Raw genomic sequence first — 13,060 nt, 5'->3', positions numbered from 1 at the left:
CTCAAAACAAAGCAGCAATCTCAGCTTCCACAAATGTGAAACTGCTTTATTGACTGTTTTCAATGGTTATAATCACAGTGTCTGTTTGATTTCCTCATCAGTCTGATTAGAAATGTTTGTACCAGCTTTGTGGACCTCGATGTGGAATATTTGCTCAGTGTTTCTCTCAGATTTGTTGGGGTTCGGTTAAACTTTGTGGTGAGCAGTGATGGACCAGTTTCTTCAAGTCCACCCACAGAGATCAGGGATTTCAGTCACAGCTCAAGGATATTTAACTTCCTGTCCTTAAGCTTCCTGCTGTTCTCCAGCAGCGACGGCCTCCCTTTGTGGACCAGCTGACTGATTCCACCGAGCCTCGTGTCTCTGTGTCACTGAATTAAGATTGAAGCTAAAATGAAAAAAGATTGTTTTACTGAGACAAAGACGGAGGAGTTACAGACCGACTGTCTCCCAGGTGTCTTCCCTCTGCTTCAGAGTTAGTTTATAACACCAGAGCAGCTCAAAGTGAATTATTGTTCATTAAAAACTATTTAGGAATCTGTCATAAGTACATCATAAGCGTCCGCTTCATGTCGTCCTTCATGAAGACCCTAAAGTGGCTGAGGTGGCGGTTTTGGAGCCTAAATTTGACTTTATGTTGGAGACTAAATCTCCTATTTTGTAACTTGAACATGTGAAGAGAAACACTGACATAATTCAGTGTCAGTCGTGTCTAAACATAGCGTCCCGTCTTCACCTCCTACTCCTCTCGGTCTTAATAAGGCAGCTGTTGGTCTAAACGTCCGTTCGGCTCTGGAAACCGGTTTGAGCTGCACTGCGGAGCCCCCGCACCGTCTCACCAGATCAGCTTTCATAGCCGACCCGAGCGCCTTGTGTCTAAAACCGCTGACAGGAGAAGGTCTTTTTTTAAGCCTCCAGTATTTCTGTCTTCTGCTTCGTGGAAGTTCAGACTGTGTTAAAGGTGTTCAGGCTGCAGGGAGATGTCAGACTCTGTCAGTCAGAAAATAATCAACACACAAACACCATCAAGTCAGGAGTCCTCAGACTGTTGAGAGACTTTAGCAGAAACGAGAGAACACATAGGTCAGTGTCTGAACTCCACTCATCAGGATGAACCGCTGTCGTGTTTCACAGAGTCCGTGTCAAACTGTTTTCCAGAGAAGCAGCAGTTTTATGAGGCTGAGTCCTGAGTGGTTCAAGACGAGCACCATGTGACCACAACGGTTCTGGTTCGATTTCAGCTGCGAACCTTTGTGGCATGATAGGCCAGCATGTTCTCTCTCCCTGAGCACTTCATACAGTCAGGCAGCAAAACCAAAAACAGCAGTTAAACTAGAAATACCGCCTCACGGTTTTGCATAAAGTATGTCTCCGCCAAAACACTTTTTGTGCTCTCGAGATATAGTGTTTGAAGGCCAAAATCGTGCTTTGCGTGGTAATCGTGACCTTGACCTTCAACCTTCAACCACCAAAATCTAATCAGTCTGTCCTTGAGTCCAATTGTACATTTGTGCCAAATTTGAAGAAGTTACATCAAGCCGTTATTGAGATATGGTGCTCACGAGAATGGGATCTACATATCCACGGACAACCCGAAAACAATATGCCTCTGGCTCTGCCTGGAGTCTGTTGAACTCTCTGTTCATTGTTGGGTTTGTTTGTTCAATCAGTTTGTAGAAGTCTTAAGTGCGACACACACCAGACACACCGTACTGATAGAGTAGATAAGGTCAAGGGGTCGTCCAATATCAATCATTTTTCCAATTATCAGTATCGTTAATTGTCTGATCTGATCACTGGTAAATATGCGCTCCTCCGGCTCTGATGCAGCCGCCTCCTCCTGAAAGATAAACAGCTCCTGGTCTGGTTCAGTATCAGTCTCCCACCTGCACCGTTATTTACTATACTGCTGTTAAGAAGACGTCTCGTTAAGCCGGCTTTGCCTGTTCACACTGAACATTTGAGGCAAAACACTATAAACAAATTTAAAGATGCATTTGACTGACAGCATTATTTATTTATTTATTTATCAAATTTTCTATATATATGGTGATAATATTGTTATTGTGAATTCTTTTGGCCCCAATAACAGATAACAGATTCTCCCCACTACATCCCAAACAACCCAGTAACCATGGAGACAGATCAGCTGTTTGTCATGACGCTGGTTTTATTGCCATTGGTTTAGTCGTTGGTGAACGAGCACAGTGATCACAGTGGTTTACAGCATGGAGACCCTCGCAGGGGTCAAAGGTCAATGAAACACAGGCGACATCATCGGGGCCCAGAGTTAACTCTTTCATCATCAACTCCGCAGAGTCTTTGGCCGGTGGCTCGTTAACGTCGAGCCCCGAGGGTCGTTACTATCGTTAACACAGCTACTAGTTCATTAAGCTACTTATCACCTAATCGATTGTCTAATCTACAGTTATGGATGGAAGACTGCGGTTTACAGGAAGTCATAGAGACACAGTTACAATAAAATGACCGACACTGGGATGAATGAGGTTACCATGTGGTTCAGTTTGGGCGGGAAACACAGACACGGCTTCAGCTTCGACATTTTCAAACCAGCGCAACTGAAGAATAACGATCACAAAAACCTTTTAGTCTCAGCACCAAACTGAGAAGATTTCAAGATAAAATGTCAGAACAGGAAATAAATAGATGAAAAATCTGAAATAATAAAAATAAAAACTCTCAACAGAATTTCTTTATCAGATTTTAGTGGTAAAGTTTCGAATACTTTTATCTTGTCTTTTATCTTCAGTTTTGTCAGATGTTTCTTTGTTTATCGGGATTTTTCCATGTCTGACACTGTTTACATTTAGTCTCATTGTCCAACTAACAACTGGTTAGTTACTGAAGAACGGTTACCTAACATGAAACTATTTTACCTACTAAAATAAACAATTAACTAACCTAAGCTCTTTAACTGCCAACCTTAACCAGACTCTTTAATGTGATTTAATAGGAAAAGGGGCAGAAAGACACTGTTGAGGAGCTAAAAGAGGCTTAAAAAAACACTTTACAGCTACGTTAGTGACAACTATGATGGACACTTTTCACACTATAGACTAAATTTGATCAATATGTAATGTAATGTATTGATTAACATTTGTGTAGCTGCAAACACCTCAGCTGCATTTTGACAATTTTTTTTGCTAATGTTTACAACTGTTTTTCCAACGTTGTCAACGATTACAACAATGAAACAATGAAAACAATCATTATTGCTAATTCAGATGTCAATTCTGATTCATTAAATTCCAGTTAAGCTTGTGAGAGTTTTTATTTTAGCATGATTTCATTTTTCATCTACTTATTTTAGCTCAGCAGGAACTCTTCCTATAACAAATGTAATTTCGTTAACATGTTCTAATCCTTTTGTTGCAGTAGCAGCGGCGACATTTTCCCGCTCATCATCCGCTCTGTACGGCAAGCCTGAGGCGGCTCGCTCTCTGTTTCCTGCCCAAACACGATGGGATTCCCACTGGAGGAGAGCGCCTCCTGCTGGTTCCACTGCTACAACATCATCTCAAAAAAACATCAAGGTAAGAAAGTTATTTCATTTGATGATCAAAGATTTTGGTTGTTTATGAGGAGCACCAGTGACATGTTGTACCCAGAAAACAACAGCGGTGACAAGAAATTAAAAGAAACAAATAAAAAAAAAATCATCTTTTTCTTCATTTCCTTTTTTATTGTTCTCTGTTTATTTGGAGGTTAAAAAACATTTTGGCAAATGTTTTTGGCTATGAAAATGAAATCATTTTCAAAAACAATCTAAAAAATAATCTACGTTAAAACGAAGCTGAATAAAAGAAAAATCTCTTAATAACTTTAAAAGCTCTGCTGTGAGTGAGTCCGTTCTGTGCTGGTCTGAGAGCAGCAGGAGGTTTTTTTAGAAACAAAGTTGAGATGTTTTTTTGGGAAGCAGACGCTCTCCACTGAAGGAAACCCGCTGACAGTGAAGTTTGTTCGACAGTATCGATTATCAAAACCTGCAGAGGACGGTCAGAACAAACAGACGCCGTTTGTTTTTACAGTTTCAGGTTCTAAATGTTTTTCCCCTTCACCCACTTTTCCTTTTGGCAGCAAAACCCTGATCCAGTCTGATCTGAGGTTTCTCAGTCGGGGAAGCCAAATGGTGCATCGTCATCAGAGTTTGAATGTTTGACCGTTCATCTGAAAACACACAGACTGGAGCTTGACTCTGTGCATAGCATGTTCAGTTTACGCCATGGATGTATGAAGAACTTGTGGCCACTTGTGGTACTGCAACTAAAACAGTCCAAAAGTATTTTTTCCCGTAGACCACCATTTTAAAAGAGACGTCTGTAAAACTGTTGGCAGGACATCTCCAACTACAAATAAGCTTAATATTCTTATTGTTATGAAATTTTAAAATTTGAAGGTCTTTTGTTTGTTGAACTTTCCCAGATCTTAGAAAAGTGATTTTTATGTGTATAAGGCCCCATCCAGTTCTTCTAATATAATAATCCATAATTCACACAACCAGTCATCTGACATCACTCTGACATCACTCTGTGAACTGTCTGTTGGTCAGTGTTAGAGACAGACTGATGATGAGTTCACTCAGCATTAAACTCTGATGCTGATTTTTCCAGCAGTAACACAACATGATCATTTTAAATGTGTGTGGCTGAGGTTTAGGGACAATAGCAAAGTTAAAATATTTTGAGACAAAAGCTGTAATGTTACAACAAAACGTGTTATATTTTAATATTAATAAAAAGAGAAGCTGCTTTATGAACAAAATGCATGATTGGATTGCATCAATTGTTTCATGGCATTTTAAAATATTACATTTTAATCTTAAAATATTACATCATATTTTAAAGTTAAGGATACATTAGAAAAGTAAAGTTGCAACATTTATTTTATTTTACTTTTTGTTTCTCTGGAGCAGCAGAAAAACATATCTGATATTTTATGTTAACATGGAGTGGAGCAGCTTTAAAAAATGAATTTGATTTTTTTTTTGAAGGAATGAGTGTTTGTATCTACATCTACAGTATAAATGGGTGTTAATTATTTTATTAATTATGAAATACTTAATTTTAGTAATGAAATTCCCTCATCAGTCTGTCTCTAGTCTGAGTGAGAATAAGAACCATCTTTAAAGATAATCAGTGTAAACAGTAGAGGGCGTGTGTGTGTGTGTGTGTGTGTGTGTGTGTGTGTGTGTGTGTGTGTGTGTGTGTGTGTGTGTGTGTGTGTGTGTATACAGTGTTGTCGACAGTTTCACAGCAGTGTGCCGTGTTTTTTGTTTGTTTGTTTTTTTGTAGACTGAATGTGATTTTCCGCTCAGTGTCAGTGATCTGCATGTCATAGTTTTGGATAAAAGATACTGTCTCAACATGTTTGTTGTATTTTTTTTGGCAGAAGAGCACAAAGACAAAATGACATGAAACAACATCAGTTTGGTAATGTACACGTTCATTTTTTCAAGTTGTTTTTTTTTCATATTTTCTTTTGTGTTAAATGGCTGCAGATTTTTTTCATCTTTTCCACCCTCTGACCCTCCCAGGCTCCCGTCCAAAGACCAGACATGAACATTTAAAAAACAGTAATGTTACAACATCGCTTAAAAAACAAACAAAAAAAGATTCTATGTTTAAAATGTCAGTTTTAAATGTTGTTTCTATAAAATACTGCCTCGGGTTAGTTTCATTAGTGAGATAAAAGGAAACATCAGTGGCACTTGAGTCACATGACTGTGACCTCTACAACATGTGATCTGCAGCCCCATCAGCCACATCAGCTCCAATGCAGAGCTACAACTAATGAGGATTTCATCCTTAATTAGTCTGATTTTTAGTTTAACACATTAATGGTTCAGTGAAAACTATAACAGCAAATTTAGAAGAGATTCTTCAACTGTTTTTTTTTCTGAACAAATGTTAATAAAAAAAAAAAAAGTGATTCAATTTAAATTGTAAAAGTAGTGAAGAAATCAGCTGGAGAAATAATATTTCAGTTTTATTTGAGTTTATATTTTGGACAGCTGACAGAATCACTGACTGGCTCTGAAACATATGAAACCAGGGTCAGTTTAAATTAAATCAGAATTTGGTTTTAAACTTTAATCGTCTGTGTAATCAGGACAGCGACTAGCAGACAGGGTTCACTGGGTCTTATTTTGGAAACATGGACTCTATACCCCATGTAAATCAATTTACCACCATCATCAAGGTGTTTTTCGGTGTGTGGATGTGACTGCTGTCTCAAAGCTCCCACTGAATGCTTAGATATGTAGTAGTTTTTCTGCTGCATGTTGATCTGTCCAGGTGGACCAGCTCACCTTATTGAGGTAGCTGTAGCTCTAGTACTGTGTCTATGTTCAGATGGTGGTGAGTGGTTTGTTCTGCCTGGTTCAGCTTCAGCTTCACTTCTCAGACACAGAGACTGAAACAGCGGAGTCACAGTCTTCACGTTTAAACATCAATTTAACTTAATTGTGCAAATTAATTCTGTCAAATCAGACTAGCAGGTTCATTTTTCTTGGCAGAGATGATAATAAAGTAAGAATCTGAGCCGTGGGGGGTCTGAGGGAAAAACACTGATATTCATTAAAACACACAAAAGAAAAAAAAAGAAGCTAAAATCATCTAAAGCTAAAACTCTCAAACAGTTGAGCACTTTGAGAATAAGAAAGAAAAAAAAAAAAAGAGATTCCCTTTCGAAGTGTGTTCAGAGCCACACAAAGCCTCGACAGCCTTAACATCACTGCATCGCAGCAAACCCACCAAAATAAAAGCCACGCCCCTTTGCTGTTTGTTCACGTTAGCCGGTCAGACGCTGTTTAAAGGCCTCACTACACCAATACAGTTTAATTCAAAATGAATACAGAGCCACAAAAAAGTGACACATTTTAGTTCCAGTTTTACAGTTTTAGTTCATTTTTTAAACAGTTACTGCTGTTGGTGCCAGATTTTTTTTTATTGCTTCCTGCATGTCAGATTTTCAGTTTATCAAATTTTTACAGATGCTGGAGAACCTTTAAAGCTGCAACATGAAACAGGGACGAAGAGGGAAACGTTTCCAGAAACGCTTCCCACAATCCCCTCCTGCTAGCAGCCGCCAACGTCGCTGACAAAACATTTGCATAAAAAGCTAAAAGAAGTTTTATTTTGAAAGTCTGAATGAGAAGTGAGGTAGCCTGAAGCTCGACTTGGTCGCAGCCGGTGTCGTTTGGTGCGGCTTGTTGCTCGTCATCACCGGCTACACGTGAACAATCATCAACATCATCATCATCATCACATTTACATACTGCATCAAATATAGATAACACACAAAGATATTCAATATATATATTTGTCATACTGTATGTATCAGCAAAATAAAAGCCTCCACAAAATAAATCTCTGATTCATTTTACAATATGTAAAACAAAACACGATCTCTAACACGATTCTTTTCAAAGTGCTAGCAACATTATTTTACAACAATGTGCAAATGTATGTAGTTTAATATATCTTACATTCGAATCATTATGTTTCCCCGTGACAGGTGGATAGTGAGTGGTTGCTAGGAGACAGAGTTGTAGACACGCCCCCACAGACTGCTGATTAGTGGGATGTAAACCAGAGCCATACACAGGACGTCCTGTAGGGCTCTGGGTTTGGCTAGTCAACCGTATGGGCTCTAGAGTTAAGACAACGACGTAAGGCAACGCTTGGCATCACGCTGAGTCCTCCAGCTCTCATCTCTCCACCAGCTGATCTGACTGCATGAAAACCTTCGTCTGTCAGCTGTCTGACAATAAACTGACAGTTAACTGCACATTACAATGAGTCATGTTCTGAGGCTGCTAACAAACATGGTGGTGGTCCGGTGAAGGTCCTGTTAGTAGATCTGGGAACTAGGGAGTAAAGAGGCTGATACAAGTGTCAGAAAATCTAATTACATTCAGCCAATTAAACTTAAGACTTAAAAATTTTTGTAAAGAGTGAACCCTTTTATGTATCTCCTCAGTGGAGCTAAAGGGGCTAAGTTTGGTAATGATGTCTGGACTGGATTTCCTTGGACAGAAAAGTTTAATTTTTACAGCTGGCATGAATTATCTGTCAGCATCATCGTACATGTATCAAACTGAATCAAGGACATGTTATTTTTGCTTTACTTTGTCATGACTAAGCGGACCAAATCTACTTGTAGGTCTTGGTTTCAGGGCCAGTTATTCAGTTAAAGCAAGTAACTGGTTTCATTAAGAAGGAAATCGGTTACTATAATAAAACTGAAAGTATCAGCTGTTCCTGAGGAGAGCGTGGTGTCTGGTGGGAGGAGCACAGCGTTAATGAGATTGACAAGACGAGGCAGAGAGGAGCGAATGGGTTGATATTGGCAGCCTTGAGCCCTGGTCTGGGATCAGCCCTGCAGGGTGAGTATCGTTCCGTTTGGCACTTCAGTCAACCCGGGGGACGCAGAACGAAGCCCGACCTCTGACCTGATTCTCACACAAGCCTGAACCTCCTCATGAGGAGGTCAAATCCAGAACATGAAGGGGTTAAAGGTCAGATCCAGTGAGATTTCAGACTCTGCTCAACAGTTTAACAGATTTTTATTTGATGTTTTTTTTTGTTGTTTTTTTTTAATCTGATTGGTTGTTTCAATTTTATTTTGAAGTGTTAGATCAGATTGGATTTACTGGGTGAGACTGTGGTTTTTCAGTGGGATGACTGGAATGTGTCAGGTTCTCTTCCTGAGCCTGATAACTAAGGTGATCCATCAGCTGAGGGAAACTATGCGATGTAGCTGCAACCTCGGCCTGAATATAGCGATGGAAAGTGACTGAATCGATCAACCAACCACCACTTCTATGTAAATTATAAGAAGTTGAAACTACATAATGTTTGGCCTTTTTATTCGATAAATAACTCATAACCAATTATTCAATTATCAAAATAGTTGCCAGTTCATTTGAAGCTCTGGCTCTTGAGTTGAGATTGTTTTGCTTCTGTTTGTTTGCATTCAGAGGAAACCACAAACTGGCAAACTTGAGGGGTGAGAAAGTCCAAGAATTGTGGTTGAAAGCTTCAGGAAGTTGGACTGGCTGAATTCTCACTGGAACCTTCCTCCTAACATCAGATCTATTGTTGTCTGAGTGAATCAAACCTCCGTGTGACTGTGGAAAACAGATCGGAGGTCAGCGGTCCGGGACCACATGCTGCCCAGGAGTCAGGACTGTTCTGGGATCAGTAGTAGGAGCTGGTGATTCACAGTATTTATCTTGAGAACCAGATAGAAACGAGCTGCGCTGAAGACCAAAGCATTTCAGTCTGACAGAGACTTCAGTCCTGATTAGGGTTTAGGATCTAGATCAATAACAAGCTTCAACAATCAGAGTGTCACATAAAGTGCTCACAAAGGCTCGTTCAGAAGCAGGACAGTCTGATGATGCCTTCAGGGCTCACTGAGCTCAGTTCGGCTTCCTGGCAGCATAGTGCGTTCATGGACCGCTGGTTGCCCCGAAACAGGAATTGTTTTGTGTTTTTAACACTTCAGTCCTGTTGCCAATTCTCTAATAAAATGCCACATTAAAGTAGCAGAGATCTCTCAAAGTGTATTTCACAGTTTTCAGGGGAAAAACTGAAATCCAGAAAATTTGCTATTAAGGTACTGATTAGAGGAACTGAACCCATCTTTTCCTACCCCTTTCATTTGACCACAAGACTGAAGATCAGACCAGTCTGTCATTTTTAATTCCTGTTACGAAGCAAATGACCTCTTGGTAATTTCTGGGGGTCAGTCAGTCTGTCTGTCTAGAATTCTGTCTTAATGAACGGCCATTACACACACACACACACACAGTGATTTAAAGTCTCCAAAATTTCACCAACAACTTTAGACTCTAATTTTGCAAAACTGCAGCTGAATGAAAAAAGGTGCACACACCAGTCCCAGTGTTGATGTTTTATATTGTCAGTGTGATGAAATATTGACAGGCGGTGTGTTTGTGTGTTTGTGTGTGTGTGCGTGCGTGTGTGTGTGTAATGGCTGTCTGTCAGGTTTGTGTGTGATCCAGCCCGCCCACCCCAAGACAAGATTGCACTGATACCTTTAATCTAAGATGGAGGAAGCCCAACAACCTCTGACTTGACGGGAGACGTTCAGCAGCTTTTTGAACACAGTGAGATTCCAACAGTAAGAAAATCTTACCAGTGTTCTTCTTCAGCCCCTCCAGGGTTTGACATGTTGTCAAAGATATTTTCTTTATTGAGAACCAGAGGAATCAGAGCCCTTCATCATCAATCAGAGGGATCTGCTGGTTTTAATGACACATTTTGTTGTTGGTGTAATGATAAAAACCTCCTGGAGGAGCTGCTTCCCTTATTCCTTTATTCCTTTACAGGTATGAAGAAACCCTGCAGCTTTGGTGTGCCTGGTGATATCTGGAGGAGCTGAAGAAACCAACCAATCATCAATCAGTTCCTCCAAAGGAGACGCAATGATTGATCCTTTCAAGAGTCTATTCTGGGGCCTAGTACCGGGGGAGGTAAATCTGAAGGTGGAGGTCATGGTAGCGAGGTGTCAGCGATCTTGTCGTAGGTGGGATGGATGGAGATGGAGCTTACAGCCTACATGACGCTCTCAAAGATGATGACCTTGTTGTCATCTGTGCCGGGGGACAGCGAGGTCAGGGACTTGATGTCTGGGGCCATGTACTCCAGGTGATGGGCCCCCCACACTGGACTGGTCAGGTGGGCCCAGCGCTGCGAGACACAGCAGGAAATATCAGTGGTCATGCAGACAAGTAGTCATGTGATTTCAGAGACTGATTGGTTAAAGACTAACCCGAGATCAGTTTATCAGTGAGGGATTGACGTGGACTGGGTTGTACCAGATATTAATACATTCTTTAGACTAAATCTAATAATTTACTACATCAAGTTTCTGATATAACAAATGTAACTATGTTATGACATACTTTTATCTCTATACTCAGGACTCTTTCCTATGTTTGGCCATACTATACTATGACAAATCTTTACTTCTGTACCTGGGACGTGTTCCTATGCTTGGACATACTATGCTATGATGAACGTATCTATAACATAAATGTATGTTATGAAAAATAATGTGCTATGTTTTTCTGCTACACTTGGGACACTTTAACATACTTTTCTATGACGTACTTAAAAATAACATAATATGCTATGGTATACCATAATATGACACAATATGCTTGACAAAGTTTTACTGCTATCTTTGGCCATACTATACTATATACTATACTACTATACTATACTATATATACAACTTGTGAACTTTTAATGCTATACTTGTCATACTTTACTATATGATATGACATACGACATTATGACAAAAACTTACTATGCTTGGGACACTTAACTGTGTTTGGCCATATTACATACTAAGACAAGGTTAACTAATACATACTGTGCTATGATATATTCTAATATGGCATGCTAGATTATAAAAAAAATTACTACCATACTTGGACATGCTATACTATGGTATATTTTACTGAAACAAAGTTTGAGTTCAGCCACATTTGGATTTGGTAACTCCTCAATCATTAGAGTTGCACTTTGGGCAGAGTCACAGGTTTAGAGTAGCTTCCCTCCACTGTAAAATCTAAATGTAAAGTTTCAGTGTTCTTTACAGACAACCTGCTGTTTCCTGGATGACTGGGCTGTGTTATGAGTTATGTTATCATTATCAGTCAGAAATGTTCAACCTCATCCTAAAAAATGTTTGTTTGATTTGAAAAACAGCATGTGAACTCATACTATCCCTTTAAAAAGGTAAAAAAATATTTGGTTTAGTTTTTATTTGATGACCTGTGTGCAGTGTGAAGGAGTGCTGACCTCTTTGAAGGTTCCCTTGGCTCTGAAGAGTTTGTAGAGAAGACTGACAGGGATGCAGAGCATGGAGGACATTGCCAGACACCAACCAATAACTTCGCCCCACCACGGGTACACATACACATTGTTGTAGGTCAGCGGCTTGTAGTTCACCAGGTGAAACATAAAGATGCCCTACAGAGGAGACAACAAAAGCGGGCATGGTGGAAAATTTCTTCAAGCCTAACACAGGAGTTTTTTTGGTAAAATACTACTACTAGTAGTAACTATAATAATACTAATATTAATAATAGCAATATCAATTTCTTGTGAATTTCTGTTGAAAATTATATTTCTTGAATTTAGACAATTCTTTTGGAAGCTGATGTTGTATCCCCGTAATTTAAATTGGTGAATATGGGAAATGTTGTGTTGAAAAATAACCATGAAATAATATAAATTGGTATGTATAAAATCCTGTCTGTTTATAATGTAAATTTCCATCACAAATACAATAAAGAATTGTGAAACCTATGGTGTGGCTGTGGTTTTATATCCTCTCTAATGGACTACTGGTGTTTAGTCTTACCATACAGACACATGGAGTTATAAAAGACCAGCACCACTTCATCCAGGGGAAAGGCCTATAGCCAATCATACGAGCTACATCATCCATGAAGCGGTCAGCACCTGAAAAAGAATAATCGTCAATCAATGAGAATCACGAAAATACATCACTGACGCACGACACATTGACATTTAATGTTGTGTGCAAGCTAATTAGTGAACTCATTACATTTCAAACATTAGTATGATATACTTTAGTATGCCTTATGTATGACTTAAAATAAGTACAACGTTTTTTAACTTGCAATACTGTGACGTTTTTATGACATTTTATGCCTTACTATACTATGACGTTTTATGACTTTTTATGACTTTCATGCCTTACTATACTATGACGTTTTATGACTTTTTATGCCTTACTATACTATGACGTTTTTATGACTTTTCATGCCTTACTATACTATGACGTTTTATGACTTTTTATGCCTTACTATACTATGACTTTTTATTAATTTTTATTCCTTATTATACTATGACTTTTTATGCCTTACTATACTATGACTTTTTATGCCTTACTATACTTTGACGTTTTTATGACTTTTTATGCCTTACTATACTATGACGTTTTTATGACTTTTTATGCCTTACTATACTATGAC

At 39.1% G+C, this 13,060-nt stretch overlaps 1 protein-coding gene across 1 annotated transcript in view; it reads right to left on the bottom strand.

Annotated features, from left to right (window-relative positions):
* Nucleotides 1-7,973: 7,973 nt before the first annotated feature.
* The window catches only part of LOC111235447 (sodium- and chloride-dependent creatine transporter 1-like), a 56,338-nt gene continuing 51,251 nt past the window's right edge, over nt 7,974-13,060 (bottom strand). The window contains exons 11-13 of the mRNA XM_022763911.1: nt 12,424-12,524; nt 11,859-12,029; nt 7,974-10,739 (exon numbers count right to left, since the gene is read on the bottom strand). Of these exons, the coding sequence (XP_022619632.1) occupies nt 10,605-10,739; nt 11,859-12,029; nt 12,424-12,524 (407 nt within the window). The 3' untranslated portion in view covers nt 7,974-10,604. The remainder of the gene's footprint in view (nt 10,740-11,858; nt 12,030-12,423; nt 12,525-13,060) is intronic.

Source organism: Seriola dumerili, unplaced genomic scaffold (genome assembly GCF_002260705.1).
Source record: "Seriola dumerili isolate Sdu_G_001 unplaced genomic scaffold, Sdu_1.0 BDQW01000493.1, whole genome shotgun sequence".
Classification (NCBI taxonomy): domain Eukaryota; kingdom Metazoa; phylum Chordata; class Actinopteri; order Carangiformes; family Carangidae; genus Seriola; species Seriola dumerili.
Note: the sequence above shows the minus strand (reverse complement) of the source record. Positions and strands in the feature narration are given on the sequence as shown.